General features: G+C 38.0%; 1 protein-coding gene across 12 annotated transcripts in view; it reads right to left on the bottom strand.

Annotated features, from left to right (window-relative positions):
* HDAC9 (histone deacetylase 9) overlaps positions 1-24,520 on the bottom strand; it is a 242,643-nt gene that overhangs the window by 40,204 nt on the left and 177,919 nt on the right. For 8 of the 12 annotated variants that reach the window (XM_057371625.1, XM_057371619.1, XM_057371620.1 and 5 more), the window contains 2 exons: positions 1,739-1,980; positions 660-810 (listed from right to left, as the gene is read on the bottom strand). In XM_057371625.1, the coding sequence (XP_057227608.1) occupies positions 660-810; positions 1,739-1,980 (393 nt within the window). The remainder of the gene's footprint in view (positions 1-659; positions 811-1,738; positions 1,981-24,520) is intronic. The other 4 variants (XM_057371624.1, XM_057371618.1, XM_057371617.1 and 1 more) reach the window with 1 other exon arrangement.

A 24,520-nucleotide genomic window follows, 5' to 3' on the forward strand; every position in this document is an offset into this window, starting at 1 on the left:
CTTCATTTTGAACATTTTCACACTGTACTTCAACCTGATTTTCAAACTGACCTCACTAAAGAGAATTATTTGTATCTGTCTCCCTCTAGTGAGCACCAAATCTCAACAATCCTTTATAGTTATTTCCCTTATAGCTCTATATGAGCTAGAAAAAACTCCAGGTTGTGCATCATGAAATGGCATCAAGAACAAACACAAGACAGTTTGAAAAAGCACCAGCAAAATATTCAGGAGTCTCATCCTAAGATGTTCATAAATATTTCATTTTATGTTCAGTCATGAAATAATGCTCAGCAGGAAATTTAATGTTTCCTGGTTTGTAGTGCTTTCTGTATTGAGAAATAAGTTCTTCAGAAAGTTCTCATGAGAAGCTTTCAAATTTCCTCATTTTTTTAAGAAAAGATCTTGACTCTTGGGATGCATATACACAAGTCTGTCAAACTGTGCTTTCCTGCAGTCTTCCAAGCCTGGAAATGTGTTTCTGTGGGTGCAGTGGGTGGCCCTGCCCTACTCAAAGCACAGCCTTGACTTCTCGACCTGCATATTTCACACAGGAATAGGCTTCCTTCAGGTTCCTGCTCATAGTTCATTTTGGCTGGGAGAATGCAAAGGGGAATAGATTAATTTCTTATTAGGATTCATGGTACATTGGCTCTTACTTTCTCGTCCTCTTTCTTTGCCTCGGAGGGGAGGAAGCTGTTGCTCCCTGCGATGCCTCTCCAGTTCCTGCTCTTGTCTTTGCTGCTCCAGTTTCTGCTCTTTTTCAAGGAGTTCTTGCTGTTGTTTAATGGCTAGGAGTTCCTGTTGTAACTTGCACAGAACAAAAAGACGTGAGAAAGTGCAGTTTGCAGTGTTTTCTAGGTCAGTCCTGGTTAAAACAACCCCCTTGAGTAATGGAGGAYCAGTGCTTGCTTTTATGCTTACACTTCTTTTCATCTCTTAACTAACTTTTAAGCGGTCTAGTGCAGTACTGGCTGTCACCAAATTGAACTCCAATGTCAGGTAGAAGCCAGCTGCTTGTTTCACTTCTTTCTCTTTTGGCAAAGATGCTTGGAAACTTCACATTGTTCTTTGCCAGTGCATACCCGACTCTGGCTGCTATGCTCTGCTGAATTTGTCAGCTCTGTCGAAGTGGAAGCTTAGCACAGCAGAATAGTGGCAAGTAGATAAGAAGGGAAAAATGAAATGAAAGGCAAGATCATAAATTCCTGGTCAAAATCCATTATTGCAATCCTACCACAGAGCATGCAATCCCATAAATCATTTTCTTTTTGTGTTACATGAGGCAGCTCAGAGAAGAGTGAAAACACAACACTATCAGGGCCTGCTTCCATTTTACAAATGCAAATATTACGCACTTGCTTATCAATTTTATTTGTGCCCACAAACAGTCGCCAAAACCAGCATTTTTAATGTATTAAAAACTGTATATACAAAAAAAAAGGGCCATATTGAAGTTCAGCTGAAAATCCAGGTTGTAAAATAGGTAGCTTGCTTTTTTTGTGGATTTGGTGGCTTCATGAGCTTGATAATTCTCTCAGTATTGCCTCGGTCAACTGTGAGCAAGTCGCCGGCAGTTTTGCTTTTAAAAGACTTTTATCACCCCAATACAGAGAAAGGAGCACTCAAATACCATCTCTCAGKCACAGCAAACCTTTCAGGCAAGTTCCCTTTTCATGTCTGCTTAAGCATGTTCAATTTGCAGATAAAGTAAGGGATAAATGAAAAATGTTGCTACCTTTATGTGCTCCTGGAGCTGGGCCTGATGCTGGCGGGTCAGGTTTTCATGCTGCTTCTGAAACTCGGCAATGAGCAGTTGTTTCTGAATTTGCTGCTGCTGCTGGATCAGGAGCAGCTCCTGCTGTAGCTGCTTTTCACGCATAATTGGGTCCACCATGGGAACCATCATCCTGAGATCCGTTCGCAAGTCTAATGGTGAGATCGGCTCCAGTCCCACGGGAACCTCCGACTTCACATCCACTGTGGGAAGGAAACAACAAAACGTTTATGTATTAAATATAAYGGGAAAAGGAGGATAGAGATCATTCCTACTGGGAAAAAGACCAGTTTTACTCAAAGACTTTTTGCAGTGTACAGACCTTTCAAAACATTTCATGCAATCTATGCTGGATGCAAACTTCAGCATTCCTACCAGAGACTGGATATTTTACAACTTATTTCACGCTTTCTTTCCATTCTCTGAAAAAATATTCCCAGATTAATATTCTGCTAAACAGATTAACACACAACCCAGTCCTAAAACCATGTCATMGCCCAATGGAGCAATATTTAGTGAGAATCTCCTAGGCACTGTTGATACTACACAATAAACACTCAGGGCACTTCCTGAGCATAAGACCAAGCCCTTGTAGTTCCCACTGCATCGCAAGAGATTTTTCAAAGCCAGTGTGTAGATTTTCTAAGGATAGTGTTACACATGAACAGCTACTCAGTGCTACATGGCTGCTGCATATAAATAYACCTGGCAAACACAAAGGAACAGCATATAGAACATGGGAAAATAATTTGACACATAAATTGAGAAGTTTTAATATAATTTTTGGAAAAGTGACCACCATGCTTGGAGCTGATTAGACACAGCACACTATATATGGCCTGTAAGAAAATTAAAATATCTTGGATTATTCCAATTTGTTGGAGCAATGTTAGACATTTTTAATCCAGCATTAAAGTACTTAATGGGGGACCCTCTCTTTTCTATCTCCTAATTTAAACTGAAGGGATTAAAAAGCAGCAGAAGAGAGATATTTGATCAATTCCACTGCAATACTTGTAAAGCTCTGGTCTTCACATCAAGTTAGAGAGTGAATGTAGCTTTATCTGTTTCAAAAGAAGAAAAAAACAACCAGCAACATATCTACAAGGGCAAAATAAACAGCAGCTGTAGGTCTATGCTAAAGCACAGCAATTCTGATTCCATCCACGAGAGGACACTGAAACACAAACACAWTCACTCCAGCTCCTATTCCTCCACTATCTTCATTGGAAAATAAGATTATTAGCTGAAAACAAACATGCTGTTGGTAATTACTCAGGAACAAGATTTTAAGCACATTTTCTCCTTTTTCCCTGCTGCAAATGTATTTGTTTTCAAGGACAAAACCAAAATGAAACAGAAATTTTCTAACAAGAAGAAGCAGAAAGATTGGAGAAGTAAAAGTTGCACCAAATGGAGAGGACTGAATTCTAACTGTATGATCAAATCTATTAGTAAAAGATTTTATAAAAATAAGAGAAAAGGCACCAAATGTCTCCTACTGATCATTCTTTKCAAAATTCTGAAAACATGCACCTTTCTGCGCCCTTTTTTAAAAAATCTAATAACTGTGATTGCAAACCTCAGAGCATAATTTGGCTTCTTAACCCGCTATCCCAACAGAATGATTATGTCTAAGTGCTTACTTTTGTTCTGAGACTAATCACTAAATTATAAAAAATCACCTTTAACTTACAAAAACTACTCTTGATTATAAATAATTGCCACCGACCAAGAGAAACGGGCAGGCAAACCCCCAGCCTTTCATCCCATTTATTCAGCAGCAATCCACATTCCATTTGTCTAGACTAAATATAGCYGCGTTTATACAAGAAATCAATAGTGCTTGCAGAGAGCAGAGCAAAGACATGAATATTTCATCAAACCCGGAGAGAAATGGCAATCAGCAAACTGACAGCAAACCGTGTAGGCTGACTGGCCCTCCAGATAAGTCTCCTGTACTTGGACAATGGCTCACTGCCTGCAAGTCACAATCTTATCATCAGCACTCTTCTATTTTTAACGTTAATTGCATTGTAGGTGACAAAGGTTTATCATGTTTAAAGGGGAGAGATGGATTTTCTTACATCTTCTGTGGCAGGATAATAAGCCTYACTAGGAGCAGTAACTGGAGCTCAGCAAACCCTGCAGTGTCTGGTTCACAATAGTGTTTGCAAACCCAACCCCGCGGGCTTTGGTTCACAATAGAGTTTGCAAACTGAACCCCACAGCTTATTTTGCAGATACTGGCTGCAAATCAGCCTCCACAGATCTGCACAGTGATTCAGGCTGATTGTATTTCCTATCTTGGACCAGCATCCCCTTTCTTCATTTTCAGACAACTTAGCATGAGGGGAGGCCTCCAGATTTTTCTAACAATGGAAATTTCCCTTCACTATTAGTAAAATCTGCAACTGAAACCAGGCTCAGTTTGGTAAGCTACACATTTTCAACAATTTTCACACACTCCAATAATAAGTCTAGCACTGGAGTATCTGCTTCATCAAGTTGACCTTAACCTTGTTGTTAAATGCRGGGGAAAACAAAATAAGGTAGTTCTAGACTTGAATCCATAGAAATCAATACGTAATATTTCATGTAATTTCAGTGCCAACGTTTACTGACAAATAAAGACAAGCATTTATGTCCTGACAGAGACACTGCTAACAGTAAGGTTACCACCAATACTTCTAATAACTACTGACCTAGCAAATATTAACTTTTAGGGGTAATTACTGTCATAAAACTGTACTAAGTAATAATTAGCTGGGTAATAGTCAACCCCATCAATGAAATTATTCTAAACAAGTAATATAACATCACCAATCAAACTGAATGGTTTTCTAYAGTCTGTCTCATAGTCCTAATGCCACAGGCCATTTGCATTCTTATTTGTTACTAGCTGACAAGAAAGAGACAGAGCAGTTCTGTGGAACTATGTCAGTGTGAAAAATGTGTAATGGAGCAGAGAATCAGAATCAGCGTCTTTAAAACACTGGGCTTGTAGCTGAAGCATCTTCTTCCTACCATCATTGTAATTGCCATTGCAATTTTAAGCCTCTGGAGAGAAGAGGTGATGCAAAATGTTTACTCTCATTGGGGCTTTTAATGTTGTTTGCACCCCTCTACACAAATATATATATAGATATATATATTCTACAGGCAAAAGATTAATGTCCTAATCAGTGCCCTCAACTTCAGGCATCATGAGGAGCAGTGGGATGCAGGATCTAAGCAACATCAAAATATTACACAAAGAAGGAAAGGGAGGGATAATTAAAGCAAATATTAATCAGCTTTGGATAAAGGCTAACTTCACTTATTTTGCAGGATTTTCAATGGAGTAAAGCTGCAGCAGGCACGGTTCAGAGTGAGACCCTGTCCACACTTTGCCCACTGCAGTCTAGAGCAGATCCTTCCCAACAACTCTGCCAACTACACAGCAAGCCTGGGATTCCTCTCTAAGGTTAAATAAAGACAAACTCTCTYAGCTCATGTCAGTTGCGGTGAATACAACAGTAGGCTGCAGAATATTAACTAAAAATGTTACTGAAAGCTCAGTGATTCCAGGAAATATGCCAAAATTTGAGTAGAAAAATATTTAATTTTCAGTTACAACACATTGCAAAAGGCATATGTATTTATTTTTCCTATAAATACTCAATTGCCTTTATCTTGAAACATAACAACAAAAATAGTCTCAGAAGAGTGTCTATATCAATTATATTCCATAGATGGCACTTCCCACAGGGCTTTTGAAATTCTGTGGAAAGAAAATAAGACACTTGAAAAATGGCATGCTTGTTGAGTGATTTAGACGCTTGGAGCATGTGTAAAARGAGGTAAAGGAGCTTGGTTTAGCCCTCAGGCTTTGCTTTTTGAAACCATTCCTTACAATGGGAACACTGAACAACTGTTAAGTCTTCCACTAAGAGATGGCATTTCAAGCTCTGCTTCTGGTGACTGGTTTCAATTCCTGGTGTATTAGAAACACAAATCTTCMAAATCGTAAGTGCTAAAGGAAAACATCAGAAAATAAAGCAGCCACTTTCTTACCACCATCTCCCAAGCGGGGCAATCTTCTTTTTTTGTTGGCAGTTACCTTTCTTGGCAGACACTTTTGCCACCTTTAAACTCAGGAACTAAAACAAGGAATGCTGTCATCAGTGTCATTCCTGATTTGAAATGGAGTCAAGAAGAATTCCAGTAGACTTGCTCATAGACCATCTTGTCTAGTGCATTTATTATTCTTATACAAGAGGAACTGTGTGGACTGCTRGGACTGCAAGGATCCACGTTAACCTTTTCCCAAAGGAATGTCTCATTTGCACTGTTGGGACAGTAAGAAAAGCCAGACATACCAACAGGGCATGGAACTGGTGAGCCTCCYTCTCCTGCCTTGGTTGTTCAAGGCAGGAGAAGCACTTAATGTTTATAAAGTGAACAAGGAGGACTACAGAAGTTGGAACACTGAATTAAAACTATGTGTGACAAAAGACGGGTGACAAGTTTCTCCAACCAGCAGTACTAGGTAACAAAAACATATTCCTGAAAAYACACAAAACCCAAGTAAAATCTAGAAGAACCAGTATGAGAAGAAATGGCCACACCTCAGACAGCATCTTGGTGAAGTATTAGAAAGAAAAGAAAATTAGAGAGGTTATACTGGTGCCACTCTTTTGAGCTCTGCTCGACAAAAAAAAAAGAGCCCACCTAAAGTTATTATTAACTTGTACAGTACTTTTCACAGTTTTCACATACTTTTCATAAAATGAAAACAAACCAGAACAATTTTGCACATTTTAATGTAAAAGAAACTGCCTCAATTTTGGCCTCTTCATTCAAAGAAAGTGAAAACCCTTCCTTTTTGCAGAATTAGCCATCAGTCAGTCATGACATAATCAGARCACTAAGGAATTTATAGGAAACAGCTCTAAATGCTGAGAAGAGTAGACGATTCACCCCCTCCTCGATAAAGATAATACTTTAAATTTACTCTACAACTTAAACCTAGAATTTTTTTAACCAGAATTATGTGCCAACTCATTCAAGACTTGAAAAGCACTGATACCTGAAAAGCTGTAACAGTGTCTTTGAAACAGACTGAAAAAATCTTTGGAAAGACTGAAAAAATGAAATACCGTAGGAGGTTGAAAGTTGCAGGAATAAGGAACAGAGGGTAAGAGGGAAATTTTGGCAGCCATGTGAGACACAAGGTAACTGGCAGGAGATGGAACAGAGAAGGAGTGGCGAGGCAATAAGACATGAGCATTGRATGAAACACAGGAAAAAAAAGTTAAAATTTCTGTTCTCAAAAGATGCATTACAGGAGCCCTGCTCACTCTGCAATCTCAGAGCAGCCCTGGCACAGTGGTAAGGTGACACTGAGGCCACAGCATAAACAAGGAGCTAACACAGGAGCAGTGCGTCCATAGTGAGGATGCTGGGAAAATAAGTGAGCAAAGTGTTTTTGAATAGCCGTGACTAAAGAGGATTGAGACTGGCAGGAAAAGTGCCACAGCAATTGTTCAGTGCTCAAGAGTGCAGAAAATGTCCTAATGTGAAGCCTGYTCCCCGGAGGAGAGGCGGCTGGCAGCTTTCTGGGGGAAGCTGTGCCACRGCAAGGCCCGCGCGGCAGACGGCAGGAGTGAGAAGCTGAAATGTTAAGAATAACTAGTGACATCAGAAGTACAAGTCAGATGATCAATAAACTGTGAAAGGTTAGGTTACCTCCCATGGGATGCTTTTATCATTTCAGCCCTGGTAGCTAAAGTCTTGTACCTCAATTCTCAGCTGGCATAATCTATCATTCCTCTGTTAACTTCAATATAGGCAAAGCTGCTTTATGCCACCTGAGAAGTTTGATGCAGAGCCTCTCTCAAGAGAACAGGGATGAAAGAAGACAGCCTTCAGAGCATCTCATTTTAGCATGGGGACAAAAGCATCCAGATTTAGGATGACACTTATAAAACTTTTTCGCAATATATAAAATCAGCMGAGTTTTTCTCTCTACCTCTCAATAATGCTAGAGAATGCATTAAACTGAAAAAAGTGTCACCTAGATTTCAGTGAACGTTATTAAATACTTTTGAGTCATTATACATCCTCAAWCTTACACTGGATTTTGATTGTCACAGGCAAGGAAAGAAGAAAAACGGCAAATAAAAATGGAAAATTTCTTTCAAAGGTAGCAAAATGACTTTTTAGGCAGTGAAGTACTCAACTGCACTTTGCAGTTTTAAAATTTCCTCACTTGGAAAGCAAGCATGCAAGAAATTAAGACACATTTCAKTTCAGAAGAAATATTTTCCAGTTATTTTTTTGGATTATCTCTCAAGAGCCAGTAATTATTTTTAAAAGTACTATCACTGAATTAGAAGAATATGTGAAATGTCAAACTTGATGAGGCACTCAATTGAGTTTATAGTATTAAGGAGAAGTGTAACAAATTAAACTAGAAAAGTATTCCCCTTTGTTCTAAAGAAGGGATCTTATCATGATTATACCTTTTTCCTATTTCTTTTAAGTGTTTGAATACATGTCATAATGAAAAGTAAAATAAAGGCAAACAGCGATCTGGGCTTTGATTTACCATACTCTTATTTCCCCAGGGCCTGGAAAGGAAGCTCAAACAACCACAAACTTCTAAAATATCAGTGAGAGGCCTTGAAATACCAACACAGTTAGCTGGCTTTTGTAAAAAATCAAAGGCTTTATTATATTGATTTACTAAAATCAGATTCCTTCTCTCCAAATAGGCTTTTGAGTCAAACAGTCATAACAAGCACAAACATAAATGCCATCTAATTTGTTATCACCAGAAAGTTTTTAAAAGTAACAGTGTTTGCTGTTTCTTCTACGCTGAATACATGAGCGAAAGTTCCACTTATGAGCCTGCCAGAGTTCATGCAAATACCAGGCCAACCACTTCTGTCACAGGAATAAARGCAAATGCGCCCAGTAAATCACATCAGAACATGAAACACTTTTAAACTCAAACCTGGGATGATCTGTTATCAAGAAATCCAAGCTGAGCTATATTTGGGGTTCTGAGTTACTTTATTTATATTTCACCTAGGAGAGCCCTTACATACACGTTCTCTACACCATCAGCACACAGGCATATTTTCACTTTCCAGAAAAAGCCTTTTTCATACAAAGAACATGAAAATCCTTAATTCTGGATACTACTGTTGCAGGCAAGATAAACAGACGACAAAGATAAATGCACATGTAGTTAAGATGTAGAATTTCTATGTAACTTTATTCTCAGTTCCRAAATCCATGGCATACTGATGATGCCATTAGATAATGATAATAAATCAGTGTTAATTATGGCATCAGKTTAACCAGTCAGACAGTATTGTGCTGTACGCATGGTATCCATGCACAGAAAAGTGTCAGGGAAGAATGTAAAACAGCATTCCTTTGACTGTGGATCTTCTCTGCACAAATCAGTGCCACTGTCACTGAGAACACAGTGAAGATGCCAACTCAGGTTTGCTTTGGTGGCAGCACTGACTGGTTACAGAACTAAGAAGGTACAATGTCTCCAAGCTTATCAGTATCTTCCAGTCACTTCAACAAAACCTTAAAATTAACTAATGAAATTGAAAGCATGTGTGACACAATTGTGTGTGTGCACTTGCACACATATGGAATTCTTGCATCATATCCTGAAATGCCAAGAAAAATCATGGAGCAGACAAGATACAAATGGCTCCTCTCACTTTCCTTYTTAAAGCACATATAATAATTGATACCACACACACACACGAGAAAGGAAACATGCTTTCAAGTGCATCAGCATCATTCCACATTAAAAGACAGTGTACCAAGTCCCCATCATGAGGGGTTCTAGAGACCTGCAGTCTTTGCCTCATCACTGATCCAGAGACAACACGAGGGTGCTACAAAGGGTACCAAATATATCCAGAATTTAGGATTTTCATTTTCCTTTCATCTGTTCTTCACCTGTGAATGCTGCAGGGACATTTGTGACAATGTTGAGTTTAYACCTGCTGAATAATTCCAGCAGTGGGGCTAACACTATTCTAATCTCAAGGTGATGACAGAGATAGAGGAGAGGGGGAAAAAGCTCTTCCTCAAAGGGAGAGTATCAAAGCAGCCACCATTTGGGCATGCCAGCAGGTATGTCCTGAAGTATCATAGCTCAGCATGCTCCAAGCAAATTAGCCAGTGGGTGGAGGTTTGCTGAACAAGTATCCCCAAATAGCTTTGCTGTTTCAGGGGTGTGACAGCCAGTGCTCCAAATGAAAAGCATGCAAGGCAAGATATAGGGCAAATCTTTCAAGGAACTCCTGGCAACTTTGTTTTTTAGGAAAAAAAGATGACTGACCCCAAAAATGCACTGAAAACAGTATCTTCCAGTTCCTCTTTTTCTTGTTGTTGTAGAAGTATGTGCTCCCCAAACCACTACAATAATTCGAGATTTAGGGTTTTTCCTATTTACTGCATAGCAAAATAATAAATTAAAAAAAAAAAAATATATATATATATATATATATATATACATATACATATATAGCATTTACAACCTGTCTATTACACCCAGGAAATCAACCAGGAAATCAAGAAATATTTCTATTATTCCAATGCTTCTTATAAATATTTATGGAACATCCTGATCTTTGACAAGCATTGGGCTAAAAATGGTGTTGATCCTAAGCATAGCAACAGGATTCTTTCTTTCTTTCAATCCTCCACAGGGAGGATTGAACAGAAACCTCCCCCAAAGGAGGGGGAAAATCCAGCAGAAGGATATTAAAACCTTTTAAAGAATCTTTCTAATGAGATGGTACACGCTATCCCAGTTGGAGAGTAAAAACACATTATTACTTACTGTGTTAGCTCAGAAACAAAGCTCTTATRTATCTTATACAAAATTAACAGTTTCAGATGTTTATTAGCAAAGAGAGATATGTTTGTATCATACATTTTTTCCTACTCTGCTCCCCTTTGTACCACATTGCCTTGAACTGCAGCATGCTCAGGGGCTGTCTCTCCCTCTGTTCACATAAAACACCAAGCATATTTGCACAGGGACTGAAATGAAATGAAGAGATAACACAAAATCGCTGGCTTGCTGCTTTTCAGAYGTCCACCTGCTGGATTACTGATACCTAGCAGAAGACTTGACAACAWGCACAGAGAAAATGCTGTGGGTAAGGCAGGGAAAATGAAGGGGAAAGATACAGTCCTGGTGATGAYGCAGAGCAAAGGACAGGGAGGGTTTATTAGATTGAAGAATTCAATCAGGAGAGGCAGAATGGCAAAAGGGACAAACAATGGCAATGCAGCTGATGGGAATATTAGGCTGCAGTCACGCCCCAGAGTGGGATGGGTAATGACATAGGYAGAGAAGATGGGCTGCTCTACAGAAAGTTAAGGAGTTTCTGAGGAAGGTCCCTCTCAGTTTGATGAAAAGGTTGTGAAGAATTTAAAAGGCCTTTAAAGGCCTTCATCCAATTGATTTTCTGCTGTGGACAGTGTACATCTTTCAGGGAACCTTGACTGCCATGCAGATGGCCTCATTTCCACTACTGAGACCTTATATGAAGCAGTCACTCCACTAAGARATTAYATAAAATATRCAAAAAGCATTATGAACTCACAAGMAAGGAAATGTCAGTCTTCTAGGATGCTTTCTTATATTTTTGTTTCATTAATGTGAAGACAGTTGTGGTTTTGCAGAGGATAGATCCAAACCATAATGATTTGCAGTAAGTAATCATAAAAAGTCTCTCTCATATTTTGCCATTTGGGATTTCGGGGAATTACTTGAAAAATGGAGACAGACATCTCAGGTTCAGAGCTCTAATCTAAATATTGAAGAATTATTCCTTTTTATACCAAAAGAGTGTCTTGGCAAAGATAAACTCTTAGATGTTTACTTTTTTAAAATCAAATAATGTTCTTGAACTAAAAAAAAATCCCCAACTAGTTATAAAAGACCTTGCTCATGTAATTGTGTGACACACTTAGTGTCATCACAATTACACTACTTATCTAAATTGCACCTTTCCAATTTTTTTCACTTTTCACCACAGTAAATTATTTCAAGCCTACGTTGTCCATATCTGTGTTTACTTTCTTTTGACAACCYACTTTGATTTCTTGAAAAAGTGGTGTTAATCTCTGCTTTAAATTCAAAAGATTTCAGATAGCAATACCAACCTACTACTAATGCTACACTGTGTGAGAGCAAGAAAAACTATTTAAATGTATTTTTATAGTGATGTAACACTAAAACTTAGAAAATATTATTCATGATTCATGCTCTCCAGAATGAAGGGATCTCTGAAAGGCTCTTTGGAATGCAGAGACCTGGTTTTAACCACCAGAGGGAGTMAATTTGATTTTTTCAGGACAACTACAAAATCAAAATGAACAGAAAAAGCACCGAGAACAGAAAAATTCACTAACAAATAACTCTATTTAATGCAGATATACATGGATAGCAAACATAATGAAAATAAAGCTTAATTTGGGTTCAGTTCATTGAGATAAAAAAATCACCTTTTTCACTTCAAATGCTCATTAACAAAATTTCTACTAGTATACTTATCTTGTATGACTTCAGATTAACAAAATTTTAAGGAATAAAAATATAATATTTGAAATAAAAACAATATTTATATTTCTACCCAACCTGCTACTCTTTCTTGAATTCAAGACACTATTGTACTCTTCTCACCAGCTGTAAATACAGCAGGTTTTCTTCAGTTTGTTTATGGTTCAGTCACATCAATAGCAAACAGAGTAACGGACTTACAATGTAAGGAAAGAAACAAACATTCCTCCTCACWCTCAAAAACCTTTGCCCTTGTAATTTTTAAGCACTGGAAAAGCAAACTATAGAAATTATTAAGATGATGGCAACTTTCTCAGTACACTAGCTAGAGATATTTTTTGTGATTATTATTCTAAATAAACATTGGAAAAATGGCTCTGCATTCTGTAACATTCCAGCAACTAATAAAACACTTCTAAAAATTTATCTGCGATGGCAAAGAAACAACAGATATCGAAAATTTCTATACAATTCTGATGACACTTAGCAAGTGCAGTTCAGAAAGCTGAAAAATCCAAAAGTTATTACCAATTTTTGCTTTTCCACACTTCAGCAGGTCCATTTTTCTTATTAGTGGGTTGTTTTTTTCTCTCTTCATCTCATCTGATATGCAGAAAGTCAGTCAAGTCAGTGGGYGTTTCTTCAATTTCAAATGAGAAAGTTTTTCTCAAATAAGCTTTACAAGTAATTAAATTTCCTATTGAGAAGTCTACAAAAATCAGTGGGAATTCTTCTTAAATTTCAAACTCAAGTTTGAGAAACCCACAGATCAGGYCTGGAACAGGCACACTAGACTAATGGAGTCAAGCACTAGAAATTACTCTTTGAGAAACGCTCCAGGTCCTTTGAGAACCTCAGCCTAATCATTCAAATAAATCCCAGTCATACRGAAACTCCCACCCCCCACTTAACGCATTATTCACTCAGAGCAGAAGTTCCCTCTCTCCAGACCTAAGATGAACAACTCTCAGCACATTTAGTCCTGTTGACTGAGCTTTTGAACCTGGCTGGAAACATCATTACAACAAGCTAAAATTCTGCAACACAAGAYGCAACACGAAAGTAAGTGCTCAGGTTCTGCACCCTAAGCAGAACCTTTTGTGATCAATGAGATGGCATTAACAATATGTTATGGAATTATTGCATCAGGCATTGCATTTTACAGTCTGGGAGAAAAAGGCAGCACAAGTAATTTATGGTTTTCCATGGAAAAGCTGAAATATTAATTTTAAGGTAAAGCACTGAGAGAGCTTGTTACCATGAAGGACTTACTAATATATTTGCTTTAACATGAGACAAATTGGAATCTATCCTGAATCATCCTCATCAAGGTACTGTGAAAGGCTGGATCTCAAAATTTTCAACAAAGCATTTCATTTGTACCAGTATACCTCAGTTCAGCACAMCTCTGAACGTTCTTCTGTTCAGAATATGGGATTTTTCTCAAAAAAAAAAAAAATGAAAACTCTTCCTGATTGCTTCACTTTCTGTGGTTTTTACACTTGTGCCATGCACACTTGTATCTTAGRGTTATGCTGTTAAGAAACAGGAGTTTATTTTGGTGAATGAGGTTATTTTCACTAATTTTTAAATGTGCTTGTGTTTGGGTTTTTTCTCCTTAATTAGGATCCGYTGTGCATACCTGAACTGAATTTTCTACACTGTTAAGGATTTCCCCATAGCCAGTCCCCAAGCACTCTCTGCAGACTGTAAAGTTCAAGTAATTAAATGAATGCTGAGACCACAGTAGCATCCATAAAGCCTGATTTACACAATGTCCTAGGAACTGGAGGTGATGAATACACTCCATGAAGCTGAATTCCCCCTGCTCACCAACATAAACCACCTCCTCCCAGAACTAACACAAAACCTACACARCCACTCATCACCGTGGACAGAAGCACTATGCAGAAAATACAGGAATACTGGAGTCTGGACAGAGCATAAATAGGGAGAGAATGACCAAGAGTCAGCCCACCTGCAGGAAAGGATGTCTGGAAAGGCAATGGAGCTGTCTCTTATTTCACTCATTCCAAGTACATGAGTACCATTCTGTCAATTGAGAGCTATGCACCTGATGAAACATCACAAAGAAAAGCTGATACCCTATCACCTTTCCCTTTCTCCACAAATCAGAGTCCCAAAGTGACCAGCTGATGCTCTTGGTTCAGAAAGAGCTTACTTATGCACCCATAATATTCCATTTCATTTCCAATCATATCTACATCTGCCAGAAAAAAGAAAACAGAAGCTGATAGTCAACACACTTGTAAAACAGCTTCTGACCTGAAATGCCTTTTGAATAAAGTTAAAACGGCTCAACTTCCACACCAGAGATGACAAAAAACTAGAATAAGATCTTTCTTTAAAAAATGGGGCAATGACCGAATGTCACTGCCCATCCTCATCTTTATTCATCTATTTCCAGAATTTGTACCATCTTTTGTAGAGTTTGCTCCCCCTCTTCTTAGAGGACATTCTCAAAGAGAGTTTAGAAATATGTCTTTTTTGAAATAAACGTTACTCAGCTCTAAGAATTTGCACGATTCACTTCCTTTGTTCTTCCTTGACAATGTCTATTTAGAAGAGATCTATTTATTCCTCACCACATTTCACAGTTCCTGTTTCTAAATGAGAGTGATATTAACAAAGGGTAGAAAGACACAAACACGACTAAAGAAACCAAGACTGGTTTCTTTAATGCAGGTACAGWGGTGTTTCCAGAGGGGAAAAAGATTCCAAAATCTTCAAACAYGCACCTCAAGACAATTTACCTTTTAAGATTTTCTCATCCTACCATGAACTGGCTGAAAAAAAGAGCAAAGTAAAAAGGTGTTTAAGATAAAATGAATAATTGTAGATAACTGTTTTACACTATAAATAGTTTCCAATTCACTGTTCATAGAGGTCAAAACTGACCTACTTCCAAGAAACAGATCTGCAACTATTTAATGATAAATGAATGTCTGTTCACCCATTATTGTCACATTAGATTACAAGCACTTCTTCCTCCCTATAATACAGTGGACTTCATGCTAAAGTAATTTCAAGATGATGCACTGTATTTAAAAAAAAAAAAAAGCCAGCAGAGTGAAAGGAATCCACTTTCCACAAATTCACTCTGTRCATAGTTATCACTCTTGTCTCATTATTTTCTGCTTAAACTAAATTACATGCACCCTCTTTAATACTGCAATACTTTCAGAAAAAAAACAACCCTCAAATACATAGAAACCTGCTGAAAGAATATGATGATCACAGCACAGAAAACAAAAAGAGCAACAGAACTGTGGAAAAAAAACTCCAGCCAAACACAACCAYATTTAAGATCATGTAGAAAAATTCAGATTATTTTGTTTGTGTTTTGAACAGATGTTGTGTATTTGCTCTTTCCCCTGTACTTTGTAAGCTCTTCACAATCATCTCCAGGTACTGCTTTTGGCTATGGAACATTTGCTAGTGCCTCGTCCCACTGTGAAACGCCACCAGTAGGGTCACTGAACCAGTGGTACACGTTGGCATGGGCATGCAGAACTGTTCTCATCCCTTCTCGGCTGTTTCCTTTCCCACAGTAAGCTACCCAGTATTCCAAGGCACAGCCTGAACCAGTATAAACTTCCTGCTAAAATGTCTGTGGTTCCATTCCTCAGCCCAACTGGGGGCACCACGGACTGACCACAGTCTCCAGAGTGCAGATGCATCAACACACTACTGCAGTTGCTGAGTAAAATGATTAATGCATTGAAGTACCTGTATTTGCTAGCACAGTATATTCTTACCATTTTCTTCAGCTTTTTGGAATCTGTAGCTTGCAATGACTTAAAAGATTAGAATAAAACATAAACCAAGGAAGGTTTCTTCTCAAAACACCTTTTTGGCCACAACACAAACTCCACTGCATCTCTGTGTGCCATTAAAGTGAGTAATCTACTTGAAAGCARTATTAGTTGAAGAGTATCTTGAAAAAGGGAAACTCTTGACATTTTGTTAGGTTTATTTTTTTTGTAAATCTATATATAATTTTATATTGATCTTATTTTTAATATTTTTTATTTTATTATTAAATACTACTATTTGCTCTAAATACTTACTATTAAAACATGATACAAACAGTTTTTTTCAGAAACTGCACAAGCACTGGGGTCTGCTATCATAAATGAATCAAGGTAAAAAAAGAAGAGCAACTAGGAAAAGTAACATCAAATTCATTGGAAGTTTTCATTTTATATATAAATAATACAATATTTATATATAAATATATATGCAYAAAGAGRGCTAGACCAGGAAATGGACACTCTAAGGCTCTGCCAAGAGCTGCAAGACAAAGAACCGTTTGGATCATACTAGAAAAGTGTATTTTTTTCTTACATAATRTTCCAGCTAACGGTTAGTATGGAAAGCTAGAGAAAAAAAGGTTCAAATATAACCATTATTAAATCCAAGAAGAGCTTAAAATTACACCTCAGGGAGCTAAGCTGCTTCACGCTGTGAATAAGCTGCACATCTCCTCTCCCAGCAGTTCTCGGCAGCCCTCCCAAGCAGGGTGCAGACTGTAACAGATCTGCTGCCATAATCCTCTCCCCGGAGAAAAGGAGGAGCTCCCTCGTCTTGTTTTACAAAAGGAGAAGAGACACAGGCTGAAGTCACTCTGAGTATGTGCTGTCTGAATCTGAAAGTGACAGTCACATGAGATACAGMCAGTGCCTTAATAAATCAATAAGTATAATCAGAGCCCGTGAAAAGCAAGCGCAGGAGCTGTGAAACAAGCAGAAGCTGAGTAAGCAGGGACTGCAAAGAATTATTTTTTCATGGATGAATATGAATCCCRCACTTAGCTAGTAAAACATAATCCTGCATTTAATACAATTAAGCCAATTAACACCATATGAACGCTATTTAAAAACTTGTCAAGCTGGACAGCCCAGCGCCTTGGGAAYAGCCTTCATTCAGCAATGATAAAACCACTCTTACATTAAGCAGAGCTTTTGCAGCACAGGAGAACCACTTCAGATCAAAAAATAGCCCATGATAACTGATACTGTCAACTTCCAGTAGCAACCTCCAGCCATCTCAGCGACCTCTGAAAGCCAGAGCCACCAACATGAAGCCAATAGTCTTTAGTTAGTTTCAAACTAAGCAAAGAAAACCATCTGGCATGGAAGCTCAGCCAGACTGCCAAAGAGCTGCCACTGGGGTTGTGTATTAGAGGCAGTGGGGTGAGAAGGGGGTGTGCACAGCTGGACACAGCTTGACTCCCCCATCAGCACACTGATTCTCCTGCTGAACCCTCTTTACTGCCATTTCCCACTGGATGAATCAGTGCAACATGGAGCAGGAACAATCAGGTAAGGACAGAGCAGTGGAATTTCCACTTTTGGTCTTTCTTTGGTCTGCTTGTGGTCCTCTCCCTGTAGCTTCCTGCTTACAGTTGGTGTCATGGCACCAGCATATACAATAAAACATAGAAATAATGGAAGTAATTCCTTCCTTTCCTTAGTATATTGGCACATAATAGAAGCAGCTTCCTTAAGTATGGTGGAGAAGAAGRGACCATGAGAACTTCAGAGATTTTAATAAGACAAGATAATGAAAAAGGGCTGCCAGCTGCATGTGTAAGGCTGATGGCTCTAATGACCCCCTGCACTGTTGAAGTTTGTGTCTGGACTGACATAATCCATGTTTGCCAACCGTTTATCCATATCTATGGGCCAGCTACCAGTGTCCTTCTGTTGTGACTTTTACACATCTTAAAGGACAAAGACTTTTTAAGTCTCTCCTCAGTCTAAATATGCAACAAAAGATCCCAAGTAAATACCTGTTGCCTTTATTCCTACAGATTTTGCTTGCAAGAATTGCTCTCTTTTGGACAACTTCATCTGGCTGCTAAACCTTACTCACCAGTACAACAGTTCTCTTAGCCCAACAGGCATTTYACACTATTTTGCTAATCTATGATAAAGCAGGTAATTTCAGAGAGAAAAACTTAAATGGGTGAAAAGGCACAGAGGGAGGTCATGTGTTTAACCACACTGCATTAAGAAACAGATGTGCAGAGATCTGCAGGTTTTTAGAGTATTTACAGAGATAAAAAAACATTTGAAAGAAAATCTGTGCCTTTCATGTTAATTCCTAACCTTTCTCCTGCCTCCTTTGACCCATGCTCTCAGCAGAGTCCTGCTTAAAGTCAGTCTGCCAATACTTTCCAGGCTGTAGCAGTCCCCTAAAAGCAATGCAACTTGGCATGTGCAGAAAAAGGGGACTGGCATRTGCCACATGGCTAAGCTGGAGCCTCTTTTCTACTCTCCTGTCTCTTCAGGGACAGAGCAGAGAAAGAYGGTGACAAATCTACTGGCAGAAGCCATTAGTTATTCACACTGTGAGCATACTCTCCCTCACATGGACATTTTGCAATCTCTCTTATCTGGGCATGTAAATTTGAGCAAGTACACAATAAACCCTGATTGATTACATTGGAAGTTCCCCTGGTACTACATTGTAATATTTAGATTGATAAGTAAGAATTTCAATCTCTTGAATTCACTTCTGAAATGTCTTTCTGGATTTGAAACTGCACCTTTCAATTACCAGTTTAATCTATGAATGCGATAGCACTGCAGTTTTTGTGAGTGTTGCATAATCCTTTAGTCAGAAATGCTACAATGTGGTGTTTTTTATATGACAGACTTCTCTAAAGCCAGTTTTCGTTCTGAAAACTGCCGTATGATTTGCTTTTCAGATCATATTAATTAATCCCTCACTGGATTAAAATGTTACCGCTTGTTATTTGTTATGCTGTTAGTAAACAGCTAGATCTTACTAACTTCCATGCAGTTTGTGTACAACTTAATATCATCTCTGTTACAAAATGCTTTCAAAGCTTAAAAAATGGTCTGTAATCTGGAAGTCCTGTTGCATGACATGTTTAATTTATAAGTGCTTTCATCTTTAGACAGTATTTTCCCACCACRTTTTTGTTTGCAATTTTGATGGCAAACTACAGAAAACAGAGAAGTCAGCTCTACATGAAAGTAAAKACACAGAGCAGATATCTTTTGCTTAGACAGGTATGCAAAAGACAGCAGAAGTTATGTACAATTCAGAGCACAACAGCTCTTTGTGGATAAATGATTAAAGATATGATTTGTTCCAGTGTCTGGTGAGAATGCATAACAAATACCTGAACCACTGTTCAGTTAGGGGTCTTTCTCTAAGAATACACCACAAAATGGGGAGAGGTACATAGCTTGCATCTGCACTCTTTACTGACCATATCAGYAGTGTTTCTATAAATATGGCACATGACCAGCTATAAAGAAATAGATTCTAAAATAGGTCACAGGCATTAGGAGCAGATTATACTGTACAGGTGGGAAACAATGATTTCTGGCACAAATACAGATTATGTCTGTGTTCAACATGTACAAAGTCTCCATCAATACAAATCAGCTGCCACCAGTGCTGAATGAGYTCACGTTGTTGCAGAGCACAACATGAATCTTTGACACAGCTCTATTGCCTTCCATGAGATATTTCTCTCTCAAGGGAGTAAAAAGTCAGAAAACAAGCATTTTTAATGTGGGTTGTGTGACTAGACCTGTTGTGTGTGTCTATAATAAAACAGGATTGCATATTCCTGATAACTGCTGGTAYTGGATGAGAAACTGCAGAGAGTTACACAGAACAGACAGGCTCGTGATTCCTAGAAAACAGTCACAGCTAAAGCAATTCACATACACAATGCCTCCAGGGCCAATTTTCCCAGGGAAATCTTGTTTATCMATGCCAAGGAGCACAGTGTGTTTGGATGCTCTTTAGAACCCTAATTTCACAGCTCTTCTTCACCTATTTTGAGTGGGATGGGTACCAGATAAGTTTTGACCACCTCACTATCCACCAGAGATTGTTAACTTCTTTCCTGAAAGGCAAAACATAAGAACCATCTTGGCTGTCTGCCTCTTCTTGGGATTCATCTTTTGGACACAGCATTCTTCTGTCCTTGTCTTGCCAGTTCTCTTTAGAGGAAACACCAAGAAAGGAGAATATGGCCCCAAACCAACCACAGGAAAGCAGTCACACACTTGCCACACTTCTTACAGATGGCACTTCCTCTAATATTTTTAAAGATCTTACCATCCTATAAAGTTCAATATATGGATTATCATGGAAAATATGACATATATCAAACATATATGCTTCTCTCAGCTACAGAGTTTTAAAATAGCAGRTTTTCCTTTGCAGTTAGTAAGTTATTCCTCATTCCTTCTGCTTTTGCTTTGTCCTGCCAGTAAGACAGACAGAAAGGGAGAAGAGTGGAAAACCTGTACGAACAGTACTTGCCACCATTGCAATGTCCAATGTTCAATGTAGCATGCACAGACTTCCAGAGGAAAAACTGAAGCTCAGATTTGGACTCCRAGTATAAATAACRTAAMTTTATTCCCCTTTRCTTTTGTTTTGTTTTGTTTTGTTTTGTTTTGCTTTGTCAGGAAAAAAAATAAGAAGATAATATGCAGGACATCAAGAAGTCAGAGAACTAAGCCGCAACAGATGTCTAATTTACAGCCAAAATTCTTAATGATCATTTGAAATAATTTCTAGGTTGACAGCTGTTACAGACTCCTATACATTCACAGAACAACCCCCTCTTAGGGGGGCTCTTAGGCACACCTCTTGAAGGAGTAAAAAGATTCCCCACATGGTTTTCGGTAACTGTCCAGGATGCCAAAGCCACATTCCTCAGCAGAAAACCATGCAGGGGAATGACGAAACARTAAGTATTGCCAGAGATCAATTGATTGTTGAAAACTGTTGAAGAGACCATCTTTTCCTTCAAAAATGTTTCTTCATTCATTTGAATCCAACTGATGTGCTTTAAAGGCCTCTCCAACAGAATACTTTGACATCTGAAATAATTCCATTTAATGCAATATACTAGCTTTTTTGGCTACTGCTACTAACTATTCAGCTGCTAATCATCTWAACATTTTATTTCCTGAGAAGTGAACTGGTATATAGAATGTAAGAGAAAATGTGAATCAACTGCACAGATATATATTTAAATAGGACAGTTATTAAATTAGATTTTCAAYTGGCACYAACTTCAAGTAGACACTCAAGAACAGGAAGAAGTCGTTTTATGGCTGTTAGTCCTACATCAAACATTGAATCACTCATGCTTGTTTTTTCCAATGGGTTTTTTCTCTCATCTGTTCCCCAACTCTCACCACATTCCCTGCACTCAGCTTCTAATTCTCAGTTCCCAGCYATCAATACAAGCTCAGTGTTCCAGTTTATCCTGTCAGGTTTTTCTCTTTCCTACCCAGGGAAAGCAAGAAGAGTAACTGAGCACAGGGATGACAGATGTCCTTTCGGTACTTGGATCCAGGTTCAGCTTCAGCCTACAGCAGCCAAGAACCAAAACAGCTGAGCTTTGAAATGGAGCACATTCAAATGTAGATGAGATGAAATCTTCAGGTTATCTACTCAGCTCTACAACTTCTATCACACAGAAGCTGTTGTTTTATCAAAATCTTTATATTAGCCAGATTTTTACAAAACAAGGAAATAAAAATGCATTTTCCTAGTGTGACAGTACTTGTGTGTTCCTGCCACAACAAATCCCAAAACTTTTGCTCCTGAATATGCACAGTCTATATGCTCCTCAAGACCAGCAGAARTTTCAATATAAGCACTGTATGTGAGCCACAGCAGCAAAGCATTTAAGGTGACTTTTTATCAGGCACAAGGCTTGACAGACCTGCCTTGCTGCAAGCTCAGCATCCATGTAGAAAGAAGCACAAACCACACTTCCATGAACACGGAATTCAGAAATTTAGGGAGAAATTCTGACAGCACTAAAATGAATATAAAATATCACATTAACTTCAACAGGGATGAATTTTATACACTATAAAAACTCGAATATTATTTCTTTTCTGATTGAAGTCAGTTGCAGAATTTTCCTTAACTTCTACTTAAATAGTCAAATGAAATTTCAAAATTCAGGATGGAAGGTGCTTTCCTACTGAGACAGAGCTCTGTGAGCTGCAAGTAATTACTTCATGCAATTACAAGTTTTACAATTTCCAGCACTTACAGGTATTGAAGCAGACTGCAAAGAAGACGTACTTTTTTTTTTTATCTTCTCATCTTTTAACACACAGTTGGGTTTTTTATCCTGAACTAGAAGAAAAAAAAAGCTAAAATATTAAAACTCTGGAAGACCTTTGTGGGTTTGCTTTCTTCTTCCCCTGTCACTGTAATATCACTAGCCTCTAGTAGCTTATCATTATTTATTTAGCTCCATGATCATCTGTGGTTTGTACTATTCCTGAATGTGGGGGTGAGCTACTGTAAATCAGTCTTCAACTAAGCAGATGATCTTAAATCAAGGAACAGAATACAAGAAATTAAAAGGCTCAGAATAACTGACTGGTGAATGTAATTCAGATGCCACAGAGATTTCGATTTGGTAAAACTCATATTTCATTGAATTCAGTGAAACACTTTCACAGGGAAAAATTAATTCTATAGTAGGTGAGATGAGAACACCAGAGTAATACATTTGATTTTTTTCCTCTAAATTTGGTAATTGCTGTAAAGGAGGTAAATGTGCCTAATATCAGATGCAAATCTGATTTATGTGATCCCTGAAATTATCTTGAAATATACATTAATTTATTCCTCTGGGCAAATCTTTGTCATTGGTTAATTGTGATACTGAAAAACACAATCCAATATGTTATATATATATATATACACTTATTTTGGATTTAATTTTGAATGTAATTAAAGCTTTCAAAGATTCGCAGCTAAAAAAACTAAGGGATGCTTTTTTTCAAAAGCACTCATTAACAGAAAAAAAAAAAAGAGGAAATGTATTCCATTAGTTATGCAATTGAAATAGTGCTGCTCTTAAGAAATGTTTATCAGATTTCTATGGGTGCAACATTTACTACATGGCATTAAGTTACAAAATCTTGTWACTTGTTACAATCAATCTTGTTTCTAAGAATGAAATGTTTGGCAATGTACGATGCCAAAGTTCTCATTTTCTGTAGTGAGGATTTAGCTGGCATGCATCTTTGGAATTAGTCTGCATCAGATGAAAGTTGAAAGTTTGCAGCATCAGTGCATTTTCTCACAAGATGTTTACGGTGAGAGGTTGCATTTTCAGCAGATATGCGTAATAACTTCCTTCTCCTATTCAAAGACAAAGCTCTGCACTTCTGAAAAACAAAGATCTAGGGAAAAATAGCCTTTTGGGAGAAGGCCCTTACTCTTCAAAGGAATAAAATCCCCTGAAGATTGTTTTAGTTGAACTGAGTATCTTCCATAGACAAAATTTATATGGGGGAGTCTCCCTACCAAGGAGAAAACACAGTGTTACGTTCTCTTCATGATACTATGCTTGGAATACAGGTCCAAAGCAAAATTATTTTCAGTGTAGTCATATTAATCTGTTTAAATAGAAAATCTAAGATTTTTTTTTTATATTTCCTGATAGAGGGTCGATTTAATCTTGGCTCATTGTACCCTGGAGTGATACCTCACCTTACTCAGTTACTGTATACACAGAAAATTTATGGCATATTTATCATGCGTCAGAACTAATGACATCAGTGGATATCTAGTTGCCTAGAGGCAGATGACAGAGTAGCTCTGCTGACTGAAATGGAAACTTTGCCAATCCRTGCCAACTTTAACATTTTGCTAGATAAAGCAAAACAAAGTGGAATACACAATCCTTCGACTTTCTGGCACTATTAAACGGCTTGTGAAACCACTGATGCTGGTGAGTAATGTCTAACAATATGACACAAATCCAAAGCTGAGTGCTGGAGTCCTCTTTTGCACTTTGACTATGTGCCAGGCTTTCCTCTCCTTTCTSAATCAAGAGTTCCCCTTGGGTTTTTGACCTTCTGAGGTATAGTAACCAAAGAAAATAAAATCTCATCTTCCATATCTACATTTACCACCAGCAAACAACACTAGATCAGGAAAAATTACTTCTGCCATGATCCTAAGGCAGATGACAGTCCAACACCAATTATTGGTGACTTAATTATTAATGCAACTTGAAGCCAAGTTACCATGTTTTAATATCATTCTTGATATGAAAAGGTGTAGAGACCCTGTGTCTCAAATCT

The sequence above is a fragment of the Malurus melanocephalus genome, unplaced genomic scaffold (genome assembly GCF_030028575.1).
Source record: "Malurus melanocephalus ecotype Western Australia unplaced genomic scaffold, MMel_1.1 scaffold_150, whole genome shotgun sequence".
Classification (NCBI taxonomy): domain Eukaryota; kingdom Metazoa; phylum Chordata; class Aves; order Passeriformes; family Maluridae; genus Malurus; species Malurus melanocephalus.